The sequence below is a fragment of the Brachyhypopomus gauderio genome, unplaced genomic scaffold, assembly GCF_052324685.1.
Source record: "Brachyhypopomus gauderio isolate BG-103 unplaced genomic scaffold, BGAUD_0.2 sc92, whole genome shotgun sequence".
Lineage (NCBI taxonomy): Eukaryota > Metazoa > Chordata > Actinopteri > Gymnotiformes > Hypopomidae > Brachyhypopomus > Brachyhypopomus gauderio.
Window position 1 is genome coordinate 518764 of NW_027506913.1, and position 25646 is coordinate 544409.

At 42.9% G+C, this 25646-nt stretch overlaps 2 protein-coding genes across 5 annotated transcripts; one reads left to right on the forward strand and one right to left on the reverse strand.

Moving 5' to 3' along the window:
- Positions 1–19: 19 nt before the first annotated feature.
- gucy1a1 (guanylate cyclase 1 soluble subunit alpha 1) lies at positions 20–8163 on the reverse strand. Its single transcript, XM_076992300.1, has 8 exons — positions 7699–8163; positions 7442–7500; positions 6947–7035; positions 6138–6853; positions 3569–4054; positions 2285–2428; positions 1205–1359; positions 20–921 (listed from the first exon to the last, which is right to left on the reverse strand). Exons 1-8 carry the CDS (start codon positions 7939–7941, stop codon positions 759–761), a joined length of 2055 nt encoding a protein of 684 aa, XP_076848415.1. The 5' UTR covers positions 7942–8163; the 3' UTR covers positions 20–758.
- A 10452-nt stretch (positions 8164–18615) lies between these two features.
- Positions 18616–25086, forward strand: map9 (microtubule-associated protein 9). 4 transcript variants are annotated; one of them, XM_076992312.1, is made up of 13 exons: positions 18616–19692; positions 19776–19869; positions 20086–20691; positions 21164–21378; positions 21634–21781; positions 21968–22029; positions 22220–22290; positions 22376–22535; positions 22612–22701; positions 22964–23125; positions 23362–23507; positions 24181–24316; positions 24493–25086. In XM_076992312.1, exons 1-13 carry the CDS (start codon positions 19618–19620, stop codon positions 24610–24612), a joined length of 2085 nt encoding a protein of 694 aa, XP_076848427.1. In that variant the 5' UTR covers positions 18616–19617; the 3' UTR covers positions 24613–25086. The 4 variants fall into 4 exon arrangements, with proteins under 4 accessions (XP_076848427.1, XP_076848428.1, XP_076848429.1 ...); XM_076992313.1 differs by having other exon boundaries at positions 21971–22029; XM_076992314.1 differs by having other exon boundaries at positions 18618–19692; positions 21634–21736.
- Positions 25087–25646: the final 560 nt, after the last annotated feature.

The window sequence follows — 25646 nt, forward strand, 5'->3', positions numbered from 1 at the left end:
GATACAGAAGCGACACATCTTGAGTAGTCACAATGTTTATTAGAGGTGTATTACGATACAAAAGTCACAAGGAAACATTATAAATGTTTGTTTTTAGGATGGTTAAACATTCACTGTGGTCAAACTATGTTGCAGTACAGTTAGGTCTACTGTGAGTCTGTGAATTTCCTTCCACTGTGAGCAATACTAGATTAATGTTGTCTACTCGTGTGGTCCAGTCGCTGTATTTAGAGTATTCAAATGATCACCATTGTTTGACATTTTTAAAACCACCCAAATCTTGTCCTTTTCACCGACTAAAATGACAAACACCTGAATTACGTCCTATGGCTTCTGCTCTGCAGGAGTATATTAAACACTGCTAATTTCACTGTGTATCTCCATATCTTCTAGATATCCATACAAGCAATAACAGAAAGCTTTTTTAAGTGATTGAGCTCAATTTAGACTTTTTCCAAGTAGTGCTTGGTTGTTGTTTTTTTTGTGGTCAAATCCAACTGAAGGAGGCCAAATGTAAGCACAATGACACAATCAGTGTTTCAAACTCTGCAAACACCTGCATATAAATGTGACACAAATCAGTCTCTATGAACTTAAACATAAACAGTGCTCAGTCGAACCCTTTAAACAAGCTTTTTTGGCAACTTTCTATTGCTGAATAACTTGCTACCTTTGGCCAAGCTCAAAAGATATATATATCGCACCTCACGCCAGGCAGCTCTGAAGCAGGGTGCTAAGTATTCATCAGTTATTTATGTTTATTTCGCGCCTTCTTTCACAGAGTCTCTGTGAGGGTCGATGGTCCTTTGATTGGACACCTCAAGGAAGTAACAAATGCCAGGGATGTCGGAAGGGAAGTTGGGCGGCAGTTCTTCTCTCGACCGTGGGGTGAAAGCAAACTCGGGGCGATCTTTTAGTAGCCTGGAACAAGAGAGGACGCGTCAGATGATGCTTAACGAACGGAAATTTAGTGCCCTGCGTGTGCTGTGTGTTTATGTAAGTGCTACAAGGCCCACTGCATCTGTCCTCACGTCCATCTACTGAAGTCTCAGATAAACAGATATGAACCACATGTAGAAAGGACAGAGGGATGAAAGACAAAAAAATGGAACATTTAGCCAATGAAAAAGAGGGAAAACAATGAAAAGTTGGTGAAAATAGAAGCTGTAAACACAGCACGTTAACTTTGTCCTGGCCACTGTACCTGTAGGTGGTGGGACTGATGTTGATCTTTCTTGGTAGACTACAGGACTCAAACTTGTTGGCTAAGGTGACATTGTTGCCGAAAAGGCAGTATCGAGGCATCTTTACGCCAACCACACCCGCCAGGATGGAGCCAGAATGAACACCAATGCGCATCTGAGGAGCGAAGACAGGGTCATTGATGAGTAGAGCCATGTCCGCAGCACTGACCTTGAAATGACAATGTCATGTGCTTAAAGCTCCAAGGTTTGTTAGCATCAACTGTCAAACAGCCCAGGTATGAATGATGGTGATAACCGTGTAATAAGTACAATCAGCAAGATGCTTAACGCAAGTGACTTCCGTATATCATCAAGAGAGTCAGTCACATAGCCTCATTAATCAAACTGAGTTTAAATTGTATGTCCAGAATAATTTAATATATCTACTTTGTAGATAGATTTCATATCTGAAAAGCTTTTTGGACATTTACTTATCTAACATTGTTTAATAAATGAATCATGAGAATGTCATGTGGTAGGATCAAACTCATAAGTCATAATCCGTTCTTCCTACGACAGACTGTGAGAACAGATAGCAGCTTTCTGCAGGCTGGTCTCAGAAACTTCTAGTGCCAAAACCAAGATGCCGTAGCTCACATTCTCATGCAAAATAAATAAATATTTAAAAACTATTCTTTTGCACTGCTTTGAAAAAGCTGCACACTGTGTATTTATAAGTTGCCAACTGCAAGGACAACATGATGCATTTTACAGAAAAGCTTGTGTGGCAGGACTTAGGATTTTTTATTATTTTGTGTTTTACACGCAGATTGAAATAGAATAATGTGAGTTAATGAGAGGTGTAAAAAACAGGCATTAAAATAATGTCTAGTATCTGATTATCTGAACTAAATAACAATGACAGTATAGAATATTAAATAAAGGTTGCATTTAAACGATTAGATTTTGTAGATATTTACAGATGTTACAAACTACAATGGGATTTGCAGAGAAAAATGGAATTTACAGAGCTACTTGACATAAACCTTTGCTGTTTGTTGTTGTAAAGTTTACACGCAGTCCTATGATGAGACACTAACCCTAATGACCTCCCCCATTGGGGTTGTAACTTCATCGGACAGTTCCATCATCTTTAGGGCCATGAGAGCGATTTGGGCAGCATGGTTTGGGCTTTCCTTGTGCAAGCCTCCGGCAACACAGTATGCATCTCCGATAGTCTCCACCTAGAATGAGATGTGTACAATAATCAAGGAAATTCATTGTTCATTAAATGTTTATTATAACAGTTTATCATTTAATTATCATAACCACTAACAGGCATTAATATAAACGATTAATTCCCAATGTGGTGTCACCAAATTATATCATTAGCTTGACAAAGATCTCGGACACAGCAAAATTAAAAATGTTGCACATTGAAGTTATCGGTCCTTCCATAAGATTGAATTGCTAATAATAATTAACGAGCTGAACAATATCCCCCGTCCCCCTCCAAGGGATAAATTATCCCATTTCTTAATCTCCAGGGTTCAAGTCACAGTTCTCTGTCCACGGCTGGCTCAGCGTACTGACACGAGAAGAGCCAGATGCAGAGTGAAGAGGGGGATCTATTTTTGGGGCCCGAGCCGTCGCCAGGAATGTAAGCAAAGCGGCGTCCCAAGCTAAACTCTTCCTCCGCCGTCCTTTACAAAGAGATCCATCTCGCAAGTGTAGACGAGATGTTTTAGTTTCGCACGGGGGGGAAAAAAATACTGATTACATTAGCCGACCTCATGGGGCACAGAACAGAGAACGTGGGGGAAGGGGGGGGGGGGGGGGGGGGGGGGGGGGGGGGGGGGTTGCGGTTCTTGCCTAAAGCTCTCAAACTGAGGCAAACAAAATTGGCTCATCAGTTTCAGACTAGATGTGCAGGGCCTTTGTCGTTTGTAACACTCTGATAGGCCCTGAATGGGAGGCGTTATGGCATTATTGCAGCGTACCAGCACTACAGAGACACTTCAGCTATGACTGAATAGTGGCTTAAATTCAATTAATTAACTGCTTTGAATGAAATTCTATCAAACAAAACTCATTGCTTTTTAAACATGGAAAATGTTTTTGCCTCCTGAAAAATGCTGCTAGTTCTTTATAACCTAAAAGAACTACATAGAAGGCAACATTTTAACCATTCAGTTAACTTGGAAAAAGCCCACAAAGTGTTACTCATCCTATTAACTTACCTCACGTCTGAAACCACAATAGATCAAATCTATGTATGGCCCATGAAAGAACATATAAAAAGGTTTATGTGGAATAAAACGGGCTCGTTCCACCAAAGGCAACGGGTTGCCATGACGACCTCCTCCAGACCGCTACAAACTCACCTTGTAGACGTCCAGCTCGCCACAGTGGCGGTCGAAGCGCGTGTACAGCTCGCTGAGCATGCTCACCACCTGCATGGGCGTGCAGCGTGAGCAGATGGCCGTGAAGCCTACGATGTCCGAGAACAGCACAGTCACCCCGTCGAACTTCTTGGCCTGCACGGGCAGGCCCTGCCACAGGCGCTGGGCCACGTTGCCCGGGAAGATGGTGTAGAGCAGGTCGACCGTGCGGCGTTTCTCCTCCTCCAGTGCCCGGTGGGCCCGCTCCAGGGCTGCCTTGGCCTTCCCCAGCCGCCTCTTCAGGCCGTCCTGGGCGCGGGCCTGCTCGCCTACCAGCACCACGTCACGCAGCGCATTGTGTATGGGGATATCAGACAGGTAGAGGCCGCGGCCCGTCAGCTCCTCCAGTCGGTCCACACACGGCGAGCCGAGGAAGAGGATGGCGTTCATCTCGGACATGAAGACCATCTGGCCCTTCAGGTCCATGGGCTGCAGGAAGAAACGTGGACGTTTTTGCATGCACAAATGTGGACGCCACATGGAAATCCAGACCTCTTGATTGGCCGTTTGCTACAAACGGCTCTACAACAGCTGACTGGCAGTGACTCTCATAGATCACGTCACAATCTGGACAACACTTGTTTTGACTTTGCCAGGGACTCAGTATTACTGCATGTGGAAGAACTTTTTAATGCCACTTTTCTTTTTAATCAAATATTAGTTTGATTTAAAGCAAACTTTGAATCACTGATACACATAACGCCACATTGTAAGCATTTTAATGGGCTTTTATTTCGTGGCTGGGCTCCACTTGTGCTAGCTCAAAGCACCAAGACCACTATGGATCCACTCCTTACGGATTAGCAATTTTATACGGGGTCCACTGTGTAAACTCAGGTGACATTTAGCTAGTGTGCAGAAGACTAATGCACACTCCTGTTGAGTGCGTACTGGTTCAGCCTTAAAAGTCAGCAGTGCACTTTAGGGAGATTTTATCTTTCTTTTCTTTTTCCTCTCTTTCTATAAACCAAGAGGAATAACGAATTACCAGATGGCAAGGCTTGAACAATATTACTGCGTGTTATCATGGACCATGCTAACGGGGGATGGGAGGTAGATGCACTTTTCACAGGCCTCCTGTCCCCAAAGTTAATACTTGCTTAAATACCCACTTATGAGACCGCTTCCCGATTTAGTGAAAGTACGCAAGTACTTGTTAGGTTCACTAGGAAGGGGACGGGTCGTTTCACCCTTTCAGACAGCTTCCACCATGATTGTCTCGCACATATTCACTTCTGGAATCTTTTATTGCAAAATCTAGTCAGTGCACAATTGTATGAAATAAATATAATTTTGTAGACATGTCAGATTAAATGTCTCATGGCTAGTTTACAAGGGTGTGAAGCATGATGTTGTCAGTTGTGTTAAACATGTTTTATTAAATGTTAACCCTGACATTAGCTTATTATAAACAAGATACAGAAAGAATTTCAAGATCAAACTGTAGTGGTTTAAAATGATCTGTATGGTCAGCGTTAAACTATTTAGAAAATCTTTTGCCCTGGAATTTTTAAACAGAACTTTGGGATCCAAACATCTAAAACGTGAGATGTGTGCTTGGATTTATGCATGACGTGTGCAATTAGTGTGGCCTTTTGCACTACGCTTTTGCCCATTTGAGAGACAGGACACACTTAGACTTGTCTCAGTAGGGACATGGATGCTTAAATAGGTAGACACAACCAAGAGATGTTGGGATGGGCCGAAGACGCACCAAAGGAGATCTCATAATTTAAAAGCTCATGGAACAGAAATCGAGAACTGGGCAAAGTCGAATCCAACCGTCATAAATACTGTAAAAAAAGAATATAGGCCATATTTTTTAGATCTATGTTCATTTAGATATGCTGTAATAAGCATCCCACGTGATTCTTTCACAGTAGCTATAAATAGGGTAAATCTCATTATCTGAAGCTGGGAGTAGTGAATGCTTCTACATAGCTTGACATTTGGCTCTTCATATGCATCTCATCTGTGTAGGACTGGTTTTACCTTTCCAGAACAGGAGGAGGTTACCCGTTTTTGTCGATGTGGGGCCTATGCTGCTTTATTATGTATACAATGAATTCTATTCATAACCACAAAAAAATAGGAAATTGTAGACTTGTTTCCAGCTCATCGGAGAAGGATGCTGGACAAAAAAAAAAACATCCCTAATTACTCTGCACTTATTAATCCTGACTCCTGGTGATTCGCTCAGAAGCTGCTTGTACGTCTAAATCTGAACCATTGAGTTTTTTTCTGGTTCTTTGATCTGGGGGCAATTAAAAATATATATAACTCTGGGCATTGATATAATTTACATTTTCCTGTCATTTAACATACACCAGCTTTGCAGTCTATGGAGACTTTAAGAGTTATTTCTTCTCATAGTTGTGCGTATTAGCTAAGCAATGCAAGGGCAGGAAAAAAAAATCTGGGTAAGCTGTTTTTTAGACACAGCTGCCGATGCACTTTTAACACAGAGCTACTGAACGCACAGCTTGAAGCGTACCTCACATCTCATGATTACCTTGCCTGAGCGAGTCGTCATGCCTGATCCTTGCTGCTTCACCCGGAGCACGAACTGGGTGTTGAGCATGGTCAGGATGCCCTGGAAGTCTGCGTGTATTTCGGGCGAGACGACAGCGAAGTGCTCCTCGAACGCGGGCCTCCTCTGCCCGTCCCTGCTACGACCCAGGCGCCTGCGCAGCCCATCACCCATCTGCAGGAGACCCATGTCCTGGTCCAGCAGGACGTGGAATGGGAAGGTGGTGTAGAGCAGGGACAGGGGCACGGCCCCAGAAGAGGGCGTCCTCATGGGGCTCGGCGTCAGGTTCCGGGCATCATGCACCGCCACCGAGTAGAGGAGGTGCGGCCGGCGGCTGGCCTGCAGCACATCTGCGTCTTTTCCGCCGGCGTCCATCCTGACCTCCACCCGCGTGTGGTAGAGGACGGCGGCCGCTGCCTGGATGATCCCAGGGAAGAAGAGCTCGGCGGTGGGGTGGGGGTTGAAGTAGTACACAGTGAGTAGTCCTGGGTCTTTGTCCAGGCACAGGACGGAGGCCTGGTCCACGTAGCGCCGAGCCTCGGGTGTGGGAGGCGTGCTCTGCTTCAAGAGGACGTTGAAGCTGTTGAGGAAGTCGTGCAGGGCTCCCCCTACCACACCCAGAATGTGACTGTACTCCTTGTAACAGGTCCGGAACACTTCCAAACCCAAGGAGATCTTCAGCTTGTCCATGTGAATGCCTTGTAAAGTCGTATAAGGTACACATTCAGAATTAAACTGACATGAAATTTAATATCCATACACAAAGTCTGAGGTAAATGTGCGTGATATACCTGTTTGCAATGAGTAGTTCTTCATGACATCTACTAAACGCTCGGGTGTTTCCAGTGGAAGACAAACATCTTCGTTGTGTTCCACGGGGCTGTGGATGCGATAGGGAACACGCACAGTGGATCAAAGGCGCGATATAACAAGGACTCATATGACAATATGAACTTTAAAAGGGCGAAAGCTTAGTGTGAGGAAAACGAACAGGCAATCACACAGGAGTGTGAATGAAATCCTAACAACTTAAGCAGTATTTGTAAAGATCACCGAAGCTTTAAACCGCACGAGAGTAGGTTTAAAAACAAGGTATCTAAACATTAATGTAATGCAAAAAATGTTAATTATTCAGACTGGTGTGTATATCAGAGACAGTGTTTAACGTAAAATAGTGTACAATAGCATAAATGTTAGGTGTAGGTAAACACCCCAGCAACATCCCTGTAAGGGCAAAATGAGTAATGCGCGTTGTAATGTATGTAATCATATCTCAGACATCTTACCAGGGAAGGTCTGACGGCTGTTCCATGATTCTGATCATCGCACTTCGAAGATTTTCAAACTAAAAATGCAAACGTTGATTACTTTGGCATAATAACAGCGTTTATGTCAGGCGACTGCAGTGCATCACTTTGTGGTTACTAAGTGAGGCTAAACAATACAGAGTTTGGAATAGGCTACAGAGTTGCTCTGACAAATCTTAAATAAACGCGCTAATAATAGATAAATCGGACTCCTGAATAATGTGAGATGACATTACCTCTGGGCAAACCAATTTCCGGATGCTTTCCCCTAATGAATGGAGATTAACTTTACCCCTGCTTGTTTTTCTTTTGGGCACAACGCATGTGATATTTCCGTGGACCTCTTTGGAAATTGGTAAGGCGTCCTTTGCACGGTGGTCCTCGGATTCTTCGAAATTCCCCGGTTCCTCATTTTTGACGACCATAGAAAAGGGACACTCTCCCGAAATTTTTAAATCCTTTAGTTTCGCACAAAACATTCTTCGTGTATGAATTCCCTGCAGCGTAGCGAAAACAAACGTCTACATCGTAAAAGTGTTGGTCCAACTACAATCATTCCTAAGTCCTTCCCGGTGTGAAGACATTCCAGCAAAATAATGCAAGGTGACAGACCGGACAATTAAATAATGCACCAGTAAACACCTGTCTTTCCCTTGGTGCAGCTATTTCAAACTTATCAACACCTATGCGTAATACATACAATATTCATAGTAATTTATGGGGGGCAATAAGGGGAAAAGCCATTAAGTCTGACCAATCATGGTGGGCAGACAACCTCTAACTAGCCAATAGGTGCCGGGATGGGCAGAGCTCGTTAAAAATGTATTAGTCTGTAAAGCCGTGTTTAACGGGCACGGAGTGATCCGTTAAAGGCATGGATCTAGATTTGAGACCGTCGCCGTTACGCATGAAGTGGTTTGACTATAGCCACATATGTAATCTATGCAGTGCAATGCAAAGCGATTTCAGTCCCATATAAAGAGTATATTTGTTATGTATATTATACGAGCGTCCTGAAACACTTGCGATGCGCAGTCTGGGATAATCCATCAGAATGATTCGCCAAGGCTAGCGCTTTTACCACCTATCGCGCAATAAATGCGTAATGTTCATGAACATGGTACATTTAAATGGCAGGTTGGATTTACTCATTACCCATACACTGGGGAATGAAGTTTTATTTCGTTTGTAACCTTTAAACATTAAAACATTAACGCAACGCTCTGGTACCTGTACATACTCGGCATGAGAATGGGCGATGTATGCTAAAGAAGGTGGTTTAAAAGGCAGCATTTCCACTGACACTGTTGCCCTAATAACAGCTGGTATGGCGCTTAGCAGAGGTGTCAGCTAAATATCGTGTGGAAAGCTATCACAAGGGAAATAAGTCGCCGCTGGTGCTTTAAGCTCATAACCGTCAGACAGTTTATTAATTAGTCGTGTGTGTGTGTGTGTGTGTGTGTGTGTGTGTGTGTGAGAGAGAGCGCTCCTTCGTTCCACTGACCTCTATTCCTTTTTTAAATTTATTTTGTTTCCATTGCAAATCGTTTTAAACTAAAATTTAATTCTAAATGTCATACATTATTTAATGAAATATAAAACAACAAAAAAATCAATTTTTCAAAAAATTATAGTTGTATTGCTCGGTGGCAATTGTGGGAATTAAAACAGCATCATTTTTATTCGGATGAAAAGAGTGGGGCTTCCGTTAGATACTACAAGAGACTAGAGAAAAGTTAGTCTTTAATGATCGGCTAGCCGCTAGCAGATGAGAAAGTCATTTATTTTGTGTATGCATTCCCTTGCCAGTTGTCAGTCCAACAAAAGTTTTCAAATACTCTCATGGACGTAATTTTGTAATAAAAAGTGGTATGGGGGGGGGGGGGGGACGGGGACATGGATCGTCGCTATTTAAATATTTGGTTTTAACCGTAAAAACTGGGGGGGGGGGGGGGACTTTTGAAAAAGTGGGGGGGACATGTCCCCAAAGCTTTGTTCAACGCCTTATGATTTAGTCCAGTATTATTCAGACTGCACAATAAGTATAGTGGCACTGACAAGAGAGCCAAAAACAGTTGTTCTGTGTTTGGTTATGTCTGCATCAGTTCCAATTTCTCAAAGAAACAATGAAACTTGACACAAGCCTGTTGTATATAATGTATAGCATACCTTTTCCTGTCCAGCCAAACCACTGAAGGTGCTCTGGTGAGCTAATGATGCTGTATTTGCATACATAATGAGCATAACTACTGTCCTTTCTGTAGAGTTGTCAGAGGAACTGGGCTGTAAAAGGCTCAATGTTGACTGAATTTAATGTTTAAAAAAAACCCCAAAACTCAGAATTCACCAGAGTATTCTATGCACATGTTTACAGATTACAGATTGCTGGTAATTGGTGTGTGTGTTATTATAGATTTCTGACATTAAGATGTAATTGCAAATTTTGTTTCCCCTAAGTCCTGGTCAGTCTAAAATTTGTCATTTGTTCAGTTTCTCATGGCTTCGGTTTATTAGCTGAACCATTTAAAAATAGGATGTCAAGTAACCGTACTGGGGGAAAAAGAAGCTCATGTCTCTGCTGGTGAAGTACCATTAGCAGTCAACACAAAAATCACACAGACACACACAAATATGCTGGTGCTTGCGTGCGTACACACACACACACACACACACACACACACACACACACACACATAGCCTAGATTCTTTCCAAGAAGGCTCTGTGTTAACTCATCTTTTGGCCTCTGTGCCCCCTTATGTCTTCGATGTCTTATGCCGTTCTTTGCCCATGTGGTCTAGAGCCGATGCTGTTCTCTGACCACTAACGAGCATCAGTGTCTCTCCATCTGTCTCTCGCACACACAGTCACACACCCACATCAGCACTCACATACATATAAGCCACACACAGGGACAGAGGTGCTCATGAATGCACTCAGGACTCCATGTTCCATGCAATAGATACTGTTTCGTTAACTTTCCGGCTTTTGAAATCCATGATACAGACATGAGGCTGTTTCTGTTTTTGCTTTCTTCACTGAATGTGGCCTTGATATCTAAGTGTTGGATGGATGGATAGATGGATGGATGGATGGATGGATGGATGGATGATTTAATGGACAGATGGATGGCTTAGAGAATTACATTACAATGAGTTTGTATCATGTAGAAATGTGATTTGCTACAGTCGACATGTCAGAGTCTTCCCTCTGGGAGCCAGTGCTGAGAAGGTGGGTTTCCCTCAGGACCTGAGGCAACTTCAAGCCCTGCTGGTGTACATTTGACAGCTAAAAACAATATACAATATGCAGATGGTATCATAACACTCTGCATCTGTCTGCCTGTCATCAGTGCATCTGGTTATTCCATGAATCGAGGGCTACGGGGTTGTGGATTGCAGGGTTGAGGGTTACAAAGTAAGGCTTACAAGATATTGTAACGTCATGTGCCCTATATATGTCTCCTATTGTTGAATTCTGTCATTCAGGACACCTGTTTTCCAGCATGTTTGGTGACATCGATACACAAGCAGCACTTCAGGACAAGCTGCAGATGGGGCATTGATAGGCACATTTGGTTTGGGATTCACCAAATGTCAAAGGCTGGGAGCGTTATTTCTTATGTGCTACTGCCTGAAGCTTCAAAGCGTATTATTACATTCACAGCTCTAATAGTAAAGACTCATCAAAGTTGATTGAAGTAGCTTTGATGGTGACCATGAATTGACCCAATAAAGCAGACTCCTCTCTGCAGCAATGCAAATCAGAACAGATGCTGCACCATGTATTTGGTCCTTACAGGCCATGGCAAAATGGACAAGGTCCCGTCTCACACCGGAAAGCCGTTTAACCTGAATGCAAAGGGATCCCAGTGTCCACAAGTAGGTACTCGTACAAAAGGCCCTATACTGTTCACCCCACTGGCCATTGAGCGTTCATCTTCCCATCTGTCCATTCATTTTCACCAGTTCATTACAACACCAACACGCTATGTCGAATGCATCCACGATGCCCGATTACAGTTTCCCCACCGCCGATAAACCTCCGGTTATTTTCGTGTGCCCTTCGGTCGCCCCCGCTGCTGGATCCACGTACAACTTAAAAGGACTATGGGATTGATTTTTTTATTATTTATTTCCAGAGTTGATGGGGATCAAAGAGGCTGGCGCCGACCGTAAGCGCACAAGCACCGGGTCCGGAGTGTTCCGCATTGGCTGGGTGAGTCACTGCGCTGCATGGGGAGGAGTGGAGGATCAGTGTGGAGAGCACTGTCTGTGCCTCTCAGCAGGGGAACAGAAGTGAGCACAGAGACCGCCCTCCCATAATCGTGTTTCAGAGCGGAGCAAAGCCAGAACGACTTTACACTGGCTTGCGTAGATTTTGGGTAGTTTAACCTCTAAACCTCCCACACTTATTTCTTAATTGTCATTCATATTCTTCACTGGGTATTCTTGCCCTCTTGCCTTTCATGTGTTCTATGCATGATGCATCCTCTTCAAAATAGCCTTTATCCCTTCCCTCATGAATAACACACGCCACTGGCCCACCTCACCGTGTGTGCCCTCTGCATGTAGCACCAGTGATCGCAGAGCTTGACTTCTGGCTGCACCTGAATGGAGTGGCAGACCCACGTCAACAACAGGGCCACAGAGCGGGCAGCTCCACTACTTAGCAACCGTCTCTGAGTCAGTAAAGTGCTAGTAGGCTACAGATGGGGACAAGATTTCCAGAACCAGCCGTGACCTGCTGCCAGTGCTTTAATCCCAGGAACCATGTTCTCCTTTGGCCCTAAAAGTCTCTCTCTCTCTCTCTCTCTCTCTCTCTCTCTCTCTCTCTCTCTCTCTCTCCCTCTCTCCACCTGCATAGCTCCAAGCAGTGTTAGAGATTGGTGTAATTGCAGGTTCACCTCATTACATTCACCACACAACCCATTTGTCGGAGCTTTGGTGGGAGGTAAAGAAGGAACAGCCCGAGTGCAAGTTTGGGCATGGCGTAAGTTCACCTCATGCACTCGCCAATACTGCAAGAGAGCAAAAACACAGGACAATGGCGCTGAGCATTTTGCACATTCATTGCAATTTTTTAAAAACCGTTTATTTTTATGCTGGCTGCTCATTCATTTCCAGTGTTGTTTTTGTGCACGAGCGCTCACTCCACAACCCCATACCCCCGCCCCGCCATGGACACGGATGATGCTGTCAAGCTTGGCGGTAATGTGGTGCTGATGTTGAGTGTGATGATGCTGACCTTGACCCCTGTAACACTGCAGGACCAGCAGAAACATGACACTGTGGCCACTGCTATCGGCTTGTGTTTTACTGGGAGACCCAACTGCAGAGGACCTGCACAATGCTGTGAGCTTAAATGCAGCGCTGACAAGAAAGGTTTCACAGCATAATAACACTAATGCAATGCTGCTTTTGAGGAGCTATGCTGAAATATAGTAATAGCTTTCTTACGTATCAAAAACATATGAGGGGTTTTGAAACTCTAAGAACTTTTGCCAAAATTTCTATCATGCATCAATGTATTCATTTGTTATATTATTAATACTTGTTGTTACATTTTTAAACATGTCAGGAAAAGCTTTGGGTAGAGGAAATATAGGTATGTGCTCCTTTATGCCAAACTTGGGAAATATCAGAAAATTAATTGTGTGAAAACAGAAAAAAGAAAACTGAGATTGATGAGACTTTTATGTGATTGTAATATAACATTGTGCATACATTCTTGTATTAATATGTCCTTGTCATAATTATATATTGTTACAATAACATTTACAGCTTCACTTCAAAATATCTTGGCAGACCCATGATGGAAAACATATACTGTATAGTTATAAATATTTGCAAAACAGATGTTAAATAACTACCAGCATAGTACAGTTTGTCAACCTAAATATCAATGCTGTTTGACAAAATACCTCCATGATTATGTAATGTTGTCATGCACTTATGAACACGGTGATGGTTCCATGCAGCGTTGGGTGAAAACACACCGGTGCACATGTGTGAGTGTGTGACTAGAATCTGTCATCTCTGAATGCCATAGCAACACACCATCCACAGGGACAAATGTTCAGCAGAGTCCAATTTCCTTTCTTCCCAACTCTGGAATGAGACAGCCATCCTCACATGGTCTCCTCAAACCCTTTTATGATTACTGCTACGAGGACACCCGTGCTAAGTCCGGGGGTCCTCACGTCTTGCTTGATGCTGAGCGCAGTGTGGCGTACTTTAATGTCAGACGTTGCCCTTATCAAAATCCTAATAATAGATTTCCAACCCCTATTATGGTCCCTGGTCATGCTCTGTTTCATCAGTAATCCAAAATGCAATTCCCTTATGTGGCGATATAGAAGGAACTTGAGTATCTGCTGTGTTACATTAATCTGTTGTTCAACTATGAATCATTGGCTGGGGTCATTAGCTGGGTTGAACCCAATCTTGCACTTACAGAATCTCCATTTCAGCTGCTTTTCAAAGACCCGAAACTCAAACCCTTTATTTACTAAACTATTGCCTGTTTTCATCCATAGGATGGTCTGAGTCAGAATAGCCACCTGTCCATGTTGGGTCCAGAGAGAAATCAGATTGCCACAACAAAAATGTGCTCCATCTTGGCATTCTTACTAACAGGTAAATGGCTTTGTGCATAGGTCGTCCAAAGCAGGGGCCGGGGTAGCATTGGACCCCCCTGAAATCTGACCAGATGACTGACATGTCATGGCACCACATGTCTTGTTGAAAAGAGCACGTTGCATATTGTAATCGGTAATACCTGTTGACTGCTAGGTCCCTCCTGTGCAGTAGTATGAATGACATAAATGCAGGTAGTTATGAAAATATTATAACATTTACATATTTTGATTGCAATTGATTGTCTTTCTTCATTGTCGTAGGCTGTGGTCCCACTAAAATAGCTTTGGCCACCCCTAAGATAAAAGTTGCTTCGCCACTGGCTTCGTGAGAGAGTACTTTGTGATTGTAAGACCTGGGGACCCTGATGTATAGCAGCACCTCCTTGAAACATAACAAACACGTTGAAGGTTTTAAAAATAGAGTGAAAGTCTGAGAGGGACTAGAGAAGGCTCTCTCCTCCCCACTACAGCAGGCCTTTAGGCCCTGCAGACTGCTCACTGCTGCATCTGAAGGATGAGCCAGAAAGTGGCTCCTTTAACTCTTAAATGTTTCATTACCTTCCAAACATCCATAAATGGGCAATTGCTGAATGTTCAAGGAATCCACAGTGTGATTATTAATCTAGCAGTATCGTGCAAAGTGAAAACATTTGACTGATTCTCCAGATTAATTCCTTTGCCATTGATTAAACAGAGAGAGAATTAGCATTCATATCAGTGGTCAGTGTTGAAGAACACCAGCCTACATTCACTAAATTTGATTCTTGTGAGGCCAAAAGTACAAAGAACCACCTTCTTTGAAATCAGGGATGAGCAGATAATTGCCCAGATTGATACCAAAATAGTCCCATATTTCTTTTTGATTTAATCAGACTTTAGCTATTTTTCAATGATATACTGAGTGTTGGCCAGCAGTTTGGGGTGGGGTAATTAGATAAACTGACTGATTACATTTCTACGGCCTAGCCCAGAGGCCGATGAGACACACATCAACAAGACTGCATGTAGGAGAGAGCATCACGCAGCGTTAACATACGTGACCCAGCCCCGCACCCTGATGTTAAACTTTTTTTTTTACACGTGACAAGCACCGGTGTGGTACTGGCCTCTGAAAGGGCAAACAAGGAGTTTCCCACGTTCTTTGACCCATAAGCAAGCCTCTTAAAGGCCAGTGCCACAGAGACGTGTTTACACGGATATGGCAGGCGGCACATGAGGAATTGCGCCTTGGACCAGAAACATGGGCAAACTGGTCTGAAAGAGAAGAGTTGGCACCTGCAAGTATGTGAACACAGCTGCACCAACCACTCTGAAGCGCAAACACTAGAAAGGTTTATTGAGAAGTGCAGGAGGCACCATGAGGTCACGGGTCACCTTGCAGCGCAACAATGGGTCATTTTTTTGTAAAGTCACATTTGTACTGGCTTCACACAGAGATAAATAATGTAGCATATAGGTAAAGAAATGGCTTTTTCTTCAATGTTAGCTTTTCTTCTGAAGTGTTTGCCACAAATCCCAGGCAACCCCCATGGCACTGATGAATCATCCCCATCTCCTCCTCGTCCGACCCCACAAAGTCAGCAAGAAAGGCAGCCCGAGACACCAAAATACCTACACAGCCAGGCACATTGGTGATGAACTGTCTCTTTGTGGAAGGTGTGCACTAATCTGAAGGCTGCCTCACACTGCACTGCTATACATGTACACCTCTTAATTGACTCGCGGCACAGAAGCGGCAAGCAAACGAAGACGCCGGCTGCATGCGTGGTCGGCATATAGGCTACCTGTCAGTCTGCGACTGGAGCCTTTCAGTGGTAATAAGGGAGGCGATAGGTATAGTTTTAAAGTGGCGGCTCATCTTGGCACTGTCATCTGCACAGCTTTAAATGGGATATTGGTATTAAAGCCAGTGTGTTCCCATCTGCTTCCGTTGGAGCTCTGCCTTAACCATATCTCCATTTCTGTTTCTTTCTCTCTCTCTTTCTCTGAATTCTCAAGTGTAAATAGCAGGATTAAAATTTTAGCTATGGTATTCAGAGAAAGTGGGAGTGGTTATTTCCTTTAAACTTTTGAGTCAAGGGGTTGATGTGAATATTTCCCATTTGTGTTACTTTATGAAGAATTATGCCACTTGGTTAAAAAAGTAATTACTTTGTAAGTAATCTGTACAAACACAGGTTTGATATAACCCAACCTGTTATTTACTGCTATCTGTTTTCGTTCTCTAATATTCTACTATAGGATATTTTTGTATTTACATTTGTATTTATCAGAAACTCTTGTCCAGAGTGATTTACAAGTGTAAATTGCAAGAAGCTATCATTTAGAGTAAATCTAGTTCCATGTCATGATTTGCTGCTGTGAAAATAAATTACATCTACATCTATATTTCTGAGAAAGATTGTAGTTAAAGATGTAGTGTTAATAAAAACTGCAGTGCATAGACAACATTTCCAAAGAAGCAAGACTTTTCTATGCACTGTGCTTGCACATCTGAAACTGAGGCTTTATCTGAAATGTCGTATCCTTGGAAACTTTGTTTACTACACTGCAGTTGTATTCCATCTATGTCTACTGATATATTTCATAGGGTTCCCAAAGTGATTTAGATTTTATTCTCCCATTCCCCCAGTTCACCTTGTTTAAACTACAATCTAGCGTTAAAAGTTTCCACTAGTACACATTTACACACTTTGTTGCCTCTTAGGTGCCATTTTGATTCTATATTGTTTAATCACTAACTTAAAGCTTTGGATAACTCTTTAGTGCTTGGCTTCTGCAATTGCTGCTTGCAACTATGTTATAGTATGTTGCTTCTTAACGTTATGCGTAATCACTCTGTGCTTTTCAAAGACAGAAATCATTTCAGTCATTTTGCTTTATGCAAGCAACAGCCGACAGTCCCTCTTTCCCATTCTTTCCTCTCCTCACTTCCCCTGCGTGATACAAACCAGTGACACACAGGCCGTACAACTAACTCAAAGCTTCAGCATTTAAAAAGCCTCTTCCTTCCCATGAGAGCATATGCATCATTTATAGTCCGGCCTGAGCGCTTGAGTCCTTAAAGTTATCAGTGGCGTAGGGGAACGAGCTCAATAAAACACGTCAGTCGCCCTGAAACGAATGATTCTTTTAAATAGGCCGACAAATATCCATCTCCGTCAGAGATCAGTCTGACGCAGAGGCTTTAAAATTCCAAAGAGTTTAATAGCTTCGTGCCGTTCCCTCAGTATAAAGTGGCACCTAGTTTATAGTCAGGACCCGCAACCTCGGGGCAGCCGTGGACCCGTGGCGACTTTTCGTTCAGTGGAACATAGCAGGTTGTCATGCGCGCGACTGTCCGCTTTATTTGGAGTCACCAATTGCGCGTGATCAGAACCTGCTATTGAAGATAAGGTTAAGGGCTTTGTCGATAAAAAAAATAATGCGCATCCTATACACTGGGAACAACCGGTATGCTATATCGCTGCATAGCACAGCGTAATCTCGGATTTCTGCCAACCCCTCAAAGGGTGGGGCGGTGCTTTGCTTTATTTCACTTGAGGCTTATTTTGATTGGTTGCCGTACAAAGCTTGCTGTTATACCATAAGCCACATTTGTGGCCGCAGTTTTTAATTGTGGGTGGTTCCCTTTTTTTAACCCATGTTTGTGGATGATAGCATTAAAGTCAATTGTAAAATAAAATGCATTGCAGGTCACGCCACATCATTATCCTCTTCAAAAAAATCATTTTAGAGGATACTTTGAAGCAATATGAATAAGTGAAGCATAAACCTATCAACGCTGACCTTGTCAAAACTGGTCTGTTTCCTACACTATACATTTTTGCGGGAATTGCTAGAATTTGAAAAAATCTGATCTGTCTTGCAAAAAAAGTTATGAAAATTTCTTGGTTGAGCCTAAATGTAAATAAAAAAATCACATGTATTACCTTATTTTATCATTATTTCCTTCACTTAGATACATGCTAGGTAAAAGTGGCATAATAAGCATTAAATTATTAAATTAAATTATTATACAATTATTATACACTTGGCAAGACTTTTGCAAGACATGTGAACTTGTAGGCCTACCATTAACAAAAAATGTCTAAAATCTTTATAATGTTGTTAAGCGTTTACACGAATACAGAAAATCGCATTATTCTCTTAGCACTTAAAGAAAATTGCCCCGGACTCCATGTCAGTTACCTGACATCGATTCTCAAGACTGTAAAAACGGGTTGGGTGGGGGCTTCAGGTGTTGCGTAAGCGTAGCGCTTTTTTATGGTAGTGACAGCCGATGAAACCAGAATAATTACATGATGCATGCTTCAGTCCGGCCCCACTCCTCCCCCGGCTCCAAGAGCGCAAAGTGTTATATGCGGTGTTCAGTCGTTGAGGAACAGAACATTGCTGAAAACTAATACGTGCATATTGCAAAGACAGTCCATCCATCTCTATCGCCTGTCAGTGCGTCATGACGTTGCCTTTATAGTCGTAGCGTTTTGCGCTTTGTGGTTGCGGATTGGATGTGTGTGGGCGAGCAAGCGTTAGGGCGCAATAATATTTAGCCATTTTACATTTGTGATTATGTAAGCAACATTGAGAAACTACACAAACACGGCTGCAGATGGTCGCGTAATTAATAACGGTGAATAGTTAGGCTATTTAAACCACAGTGTTATAAGCAGAGTTTGGGTTGGGAGTGAGTGAATGAGGTGTAAGTGAGTAAGTGAAGTAAGGCGTAAATAGAAAAACCAGAGGCGAATGGATGATGCTCCAGACCTGTTTTCGGAATTTAATAAGAGATGAGGCGTACATTTTGTGGACAAATGGAACATATGGAATTAACATGCTCTTTAAAGCTATCTATATTGCTGAAGGATTTATTTGTCGGCTAAATGGTAGTTAATCCGATGCAGTCAGAGAGAGAGAGAGAGAGGGAGGGAGAGGGATATGATATGATATGATATGCTATGATTTGGGTTCAGAATCTGAAATTATTGACTGTTTAAGATTGCGTCAAGATTTTTCATGATTGATAAATCTCATAATAATGCATTTGAACACTTTGTAGTGTGGTAAACTGGGTCCTACAAACTAATTTGACAAAAACACTAACTGCTAACCTTTCTGAAGGGTCAGACGGTAGTGACAAACCAGTTAGAAAACCCCCTGCCATGTATGCTAGTGTATGCAGGCTAGAGAGAATAATATTTTGAGCCTTTACCGCCATCTCGTGGTCGCCACTGTTTTTTCATTTATTTTTTTTATTTTCATTTTGACGACGCGCCTCCGGATGCTACGTAGACACTTCCGTTGCTTCTCCCGTCTCTTGGTAACGTATATAAACAGATGGCGCTCCTGTCGAGGTTGATACGTTATTCATAAGAGTTTTTAAAGCTGAGACTTTATTTGGTGACCTTCAAGAACGCAAATAGCTCAGTTCTTTAACCTTTTTAAAGCTGTATTGATAACTACTAGCTAGCTCCCAGACAACGTAAGACGCAAATGTGTTGAACCTAGTTTTGCATAATGGGCGACGGACACGTTCACACTACTCTTGCATACACAAAAAGTCCCAAAACATCCAGAAGAACTTCTTTCCAGGTATGACGTTTCTGTGGAAACCCGTGTCAGCTAACGTTAGTCATTATTTAAAGTTTAAACTCGTGTTGACCTTATAAATGCAGGAAGAGCTAGAGTCAGCGGTGTCTGCGAGGGCTAGTCGACATAAACCAACGGACAGTAACGCCTATCTTGATGATTTTGATGAAGATGAAGATGGTAAGTGGGAATTGTAATTAATACATAAAACATTAAGTGTTTGATATTGATACATCTGTCAACACACTATTTGTTAGGAGTCCCACACATGAACAGTCAGGCAGACAGAAGAGGCAAAACAAGTTATACATTTTTTCATTATTATGAATGGATGTGTAGAGAAATATGAACAATGCGTGCTGTGTGCATTTGGCCCTGCTAAATATTTCTTTGCAGACATACTCAGTGAACTCCTTAAGACAAGGAGAAAGAAGATTGACATGTTTAAGTCTGGAAAATCGAAAGCTAAGATGAATGACTTCCATCTGTCAGACGATGAGGAGGAAAACATCAGACCTAAAAAAGTCTCCTTTATGAAGACCAAAAGGAAAAGCTCACCTGTGCAAGATGCTCTATTTGACTCAGGGAAAACAGACACCACCGGTGGTGCAGAGAGCCCAGGATCTTTCGATTCCTATCACGGCTGTAACACTGCACTAAGTACGCAAGAGCTACTGACTCCAGACAAAGAGCAGCAAGATGCACCATTTGCCTCACAGACTGAATCACAAGCAGCATTGAAAAACCAGTTGGAGTCACCCCTAGGAAGGAAGAACCAATTGGAGTCACCTATGTCTCGGAAGAGCCTATCAGAATCTCCCTTGCCTCTGAATTCGGAGAACAGCCAGTGGGAGCACCCGCTGCACTTGCTGTCGGAGGGTTTGCAGTTGGACAACCCGCTGCCCTTACCCTCGGACACTCCTCCAGTGGTGGTCAGAGGGAATGGGGGGTCTCCTATTCCTCAGCCCAGAGAAAGGAGCACCAGGCAAATGTCCCCGAGAGGTCAGAACCAAGCAGTTAAAATGTTGCAGTATTAGGTGCTGATGTCTGTAAAGTATCTTATGATGTGGCCTAGTGGTAGTACAAGATGGCAGCAAACTGCCAATAATACATCTGTGTATTGAAAATGTACAGAGAGCTCTTATGTGAGGCTTATCCTTGGATTTCAATTTCATTCAAAATGCACTATAAATGTTAAGCATAATAGACTAAGAAAAAAACAATGTATTTTCACTTGACACAAAGGCAAGATTCAGGAGACATGCCCAAGACCCCTTTGGGATCTAAACACAATTTATGTCTATTTATGTCACAGTGTGAGCATAATATAGTGTTATAGTGTTAAATAGTTTTATATAGTTTTGTGACTAATTGATGATATTATAGAATGGCATTAGCCAATATGTGGCCTAATACAAATGAGTCATTCCAACAGTGAAAAATATCATGTAAAGGACGATTTTGGTGCTTGCAGGTATCCCTGAGGGGAAGCCTCCAAGGCCAGTGCCCAGGCAGAAGGTCCCGCACATGGACGGCAATGTCTGTGATGAAGGGGACGGGCCAGCAGAAACACTGTTTAGTAAAGCGGCTCCCTCTTCTACGTCCATTACCCTGTGGCCTAATGAGAGAGCCTCTGCCTTGTTGCCGTTCTCAGAGTCAGCGTGGGCTTCTGGGAGCGACTATGTTCAGGTGAATGGAAGAACCACCTGTTTCATTCTGGGGTGGTTGTGTTGACATATTGAATGCTTTTAATGTCTGAGAATGTCCTGGATATTTGACTTGGAATGAGAATGTGGTTGGGTGCCTTAGCTGTCCTGAGGCCATATAGGCCTAGTGGGTTTACAATTCAGATATCTACACCCTCAAATTGTAAATTAGTCATATTATGGGTATTCATGGATATTTCCCCAACATTCTTTAATATTTTGTTGCTGTTGGCCACAGTGTGAAGATGATCATCATGCAGTGCTCAATAAGGCCAGCATGTCCTCATCCTCGGTACAACAGCAGAGGTCTGAAGCCACTAACAGCTCACTGCTGGGCCCTCGTGAGTGGGAAGAGATTACTGACCCCCCCACCCCCAGGCTTTGTGGTTCGCCTCACTCTGGCTCTCTCTTACTCTCCAAATTGCTACTCAAGTCACTGCATGTCACACTGGATAATGAATGCCTGCTTCCTGTCGTTCTGAATTACCATATCAAGCCATCACATATTAGATTTGTTGGCGTACCGTTATATAACCTAGTTTGTCAGTGCTTTCTCTCTTTATCTTCTAAAGTAGATTGGTCAGGATTGGAACAGGACAAGAAAGAAGATTCCATGCCCTTTAAAGAATATCAGGTTTGTTTTCTTGAAGGTTTCTCTATCTTTCTCTATGCTTTCCCAGCTATCTTACATTTTAGTAAAACAGCATCTCTGAAATGTGGATACACTTTAATTGCTATCAGATGATACAGCATAGTAGACAGGCAACACTGTTAGTTAAAACTACACTGCTCCACTCACATATTTAAACTCTTATTTCAACCAGGAAGGTTGTCCCAATACCCCTCACCTAACAGCAAGCAGACAAAGTGAAATTAGGATCAATTCACAAAACAGGTGTGTTTATGTACTTTCTTAAAACAAACACTTTCTTAAAATCAAACACTTGGAGCACTGATTCAAAATCTCTTTTGAGTTGCAGACCTCCAAGTTCCCGACCACTTAGCTCCCGGAAGTCAAAGAATACGCCTTACACAGCAGAATCCAGATATTTGGGAACTTTGAAGATTTTAGACCAGAAGATGACTTTAGAAGGGACCCAGCCAAATGCTGCTGATTCTCTGAGGGCAGCCGTCTACCAGGTTGGCCTGAAACACTGATTTCCTCAGCAATTCCTCTAGCCCGGTGCTTGTAAGTTATATTCTGGTTTTCCATCAGGACTGGCTAAGGAAGAAACAGGAGGAACTCCAAGCAACCCTGAGGGTGAAAAAGCAAGAAGAAAAACTGAAGCAAGACAAAAAGACAGAGGTATTGTCATCATGAAGATTTCCAGTAGGTTGCAAGATGATGATCAAAAGGGACTTTTCATGTAGTTGTAGACTATAGTCATTAATAGTTCACTATAGCAAAATATAGCACAATGACATATGTTAATCCAAGGATGTTAATCCAACGGTTTTAAAGCACTGGATTTGTGGTATTGAAATAAGTTCAAGATGGTCCTAATTGTACTCAAACATTTGTGTTTCACTATGGAATTTCGAAAATGCACAACGTCTTCCGCCTTCAGGACGAGTCCAGCAAAAAAGTGGATGCGGAGGCATCGTATGAGGCCTGGAAGAAGAAGAAGTGCATGGACATGAGGGGTAAGCTGAGGGAGAAGGAGGAGGCGCTGAAAAAACAGCAAAGAGAAGCTTCCGAGAAAGAGGAGAAGAAAGAGACAGCAAAGAAGGCAAGTGAGAAGAAGAGAGTGCAGCATACCATCTGCCTCTAAAATTCTTTGCCATTCAAGTCGCAGCAGATTGATGTTTTGGTGTCATTAACTGTTGAATCGTTCGGACGGTCGTCAAGCCGTTTAGAAGATTCGTTAAGGCAAGGTGGAGGACGTTCACCGATGGGCGTGCTGCATTCAGCAGCTGCAGCGGTTTCTGTGCGAGCCTGTCGTGTGTGCGTTTTGTCTCACTTCAGGTTTTTGAGAAGTGGAAAGAGGAACATGACGATCTTCTACGAGAGCAGCTCAGAAAGCAAGTGCAGGCAGAGGCCAGGCTGCAGGAGAAAAAGGTCAAGGATGAAGAGGAGAGGAAACGAGAATGCAGCTCCTCCTTCAGTCAGTGGTGAGTTAAATCTACTCCTCCAGGCTGGGGTCCATATTGCATCAATGTTGCCTTTACCATGTTGATATTACAGAGGCCTGCTAGTGGGTCAACCCATCCAATCACAGTTTTCGTGATGGTTCTTTAGTTTCCTTGATGGCCTCAGATGGTCCTTACAAGTGTTTGGCACAGCATTCACACGTTCCAGCAAATGGCTTGGCCAAAATTATGCCAAGTGATCTTTAAGCATGACTCATCGCAGGTTCTGTTTTTTTGTAATATATTGTAAGGCATTGTGTAATCACAGCATATCATAGCAAAAATAATCCCAGTGAAGTGTCGTCTACATATTGCAACTTTAGTACTAAGCAGGGACATATATTTACATGTGTAGTGTTTAACAGATGCTCGAGAGCAATTTACATATTAATAAGTATTATACTACGTGTGTTCCCTTGGGAATCAGTCCCATGACCTTGGTGTTGCTAGCAGCTAGCTCTACCAAGTGAGCTATAATGCATATAGATTATAGGCCAAATTATAACTGCATATAGATTATGGGCCAATTATAACTCCTCCATTTTGCAGTTAATCTCCGTCACCTGTGTCTTAATGGTTTCTGGATATCCCAGTGTGTAAAAGCCATGCGTTGCTTGGGAGTGATGCTAGCTGCTGTTGCTAAACCTTCAACCAGGAGCGAGAGGAAGAAGGAAGCCATCCTAGAAAAGGCGAGGGTGGAACGCAGGAGGCAGGAGGTGGAGGCGGTGGAGGAGAAATACGAGAAGGAGGAGCGGGAGAAGGAGGCCTCGGAGACATATGAAAGATGGCTGGTATGTGCACCGCTGCGCGTTAGGGACAGTAAACATGGGTGTCATGCAACGTACCACATGTTCTGGAAGTTTTTGCGTTTCCTTGAATCGATCGCATAAACACCTGAGAGGTCAGGAGCGATGTGTGTGTGTGTGTGTGTGTGTTTGTATGTGTGTGTTGCTGTCTTCTTTCACAGAGGAGAAAAGAGCTTCTACAGAAGCGAGAGAGACACGATAAAAAGATCAGAGCCATCGTTCAAGAGGAGACCCCCCCACCATGGAGCCCCCCCGGCAGAACCGTTCCCTTTGGTAAATGACCGCCGTCTTATGGACATCACCACTATATCTGCACAGTGACTGATGCTTTAGGCTGATCTGAAATCAGCCCCTGTGATCAATAACAGGAGTTTGTCCACCTGTCCAGTGGAATTGGGATTTGTTGTATCATGGTTACGTGTCTCTGAACGGCAGCTTTCTGTGACATCATTCTTGGATATTCAAACGTTGTTCCTTGCTGTATATAAACCTCATTCAATACGATTTATAAAGCTCTGTATCATGCTAACTTATGGAGATTGAAACTGTATTGGCTGTCTACAATGTACCGTGGCATGAACTGTGTTGTCCTATGGTTGATTTTGATTTGTTAATTGTTGTCTTTTGTCAACGTATCACTACGGTGATCTGGACTAGTCATTACCATTTCCTTTACATGCATCGGTTTGTCTCTGGTTGGCGTCAAAATCTGTCACACTGTATGAATAGAATAAAAGAAATCTCGTTTGGCTCTAGTTCTGAAATTCTTCTCTGACTCTATGACATCAACGTGTTACACAGCGGAGAATGTACACCAGTGCTCGCCTGTAGTAAAATAATATGTACCTCATTTGTTCAAAACGATGAAAAGTGTCGCTAAACTGCAACAGGCTAAATGATGAAATAACAGAAACATGTCTGTGAGGCGGTCAGGTGAAAGCAGTGTGGTTTGCAGCACGGTTCATGGCTAAGCCTCCTGGCCTGCAGGATTGCCGGTATGGCCTCACTAAAAGCACAAGGCAGTGGTGCCTTGTGGGCTGGTTCTTGGTCTATGTGGTCAGCTGTGTTACTAGTGTTCATAACAAACACTGCATCAAAAACTTGGCTGTCCAAAGTTCAATGGGGGTTTTGAGTAGGTGTATCGAACTCTGCCAACTTTTGTTGACTGCATTTGTATGGCACAGTAGCTGCAAATATGTTTCGGTCTTTTTGACATTTGTCCACTGGATGGCAGCACAATAAATCAGGGAGTGTTTGCCTAATTCCAGTTTTTGTGAGTACTGTCCCTATCCCTAATGCAGGTTTTCCCATTGCT

Coding starts and splice junctions, on each gene's coding strand:
- gucy1a1 (XM_076992300.1), bottom strand. CDS start 7,941: ATGTTTTGTGCGAAACTAAAGGATTTAAAAATTTCGGGAGAGTGTCCC. Junction 7,036..7,441: donor CAGCCGTCAGACCTTCCCTG/GTAAGATGTCTG, acceptor TCGCATCCACAG/CCCCGTGGAACACAACGAAG. Junction 2,429..3,568: donor GCGAGCTGGACGTCTACAAG/GTGAGTTTGTAG, acceptor ATCTCATTCTAG/GTGGAGACTATCGGAGATGC.
- map9 (XM_076992312.1), top strand. CDS start 19,618: ATGGGCGACGGACACGTTCACACTACTCTTGCATACACAAAAAGTCCC. Junction 22,291..22,375: donor AGGATCAATTCACAAAACAG/GTGTGTTTATGT, acceptor TTTGAGTTGCAG/ACCTCCAAGTTCCCGACCAC. Junction 24,317..24,492: donor AGACATATGAAAGATGGCTG/GTATGTGCACCG, acceptor CTTCTTTCACAG/AGGAGAAAAGAGCTTCTACA.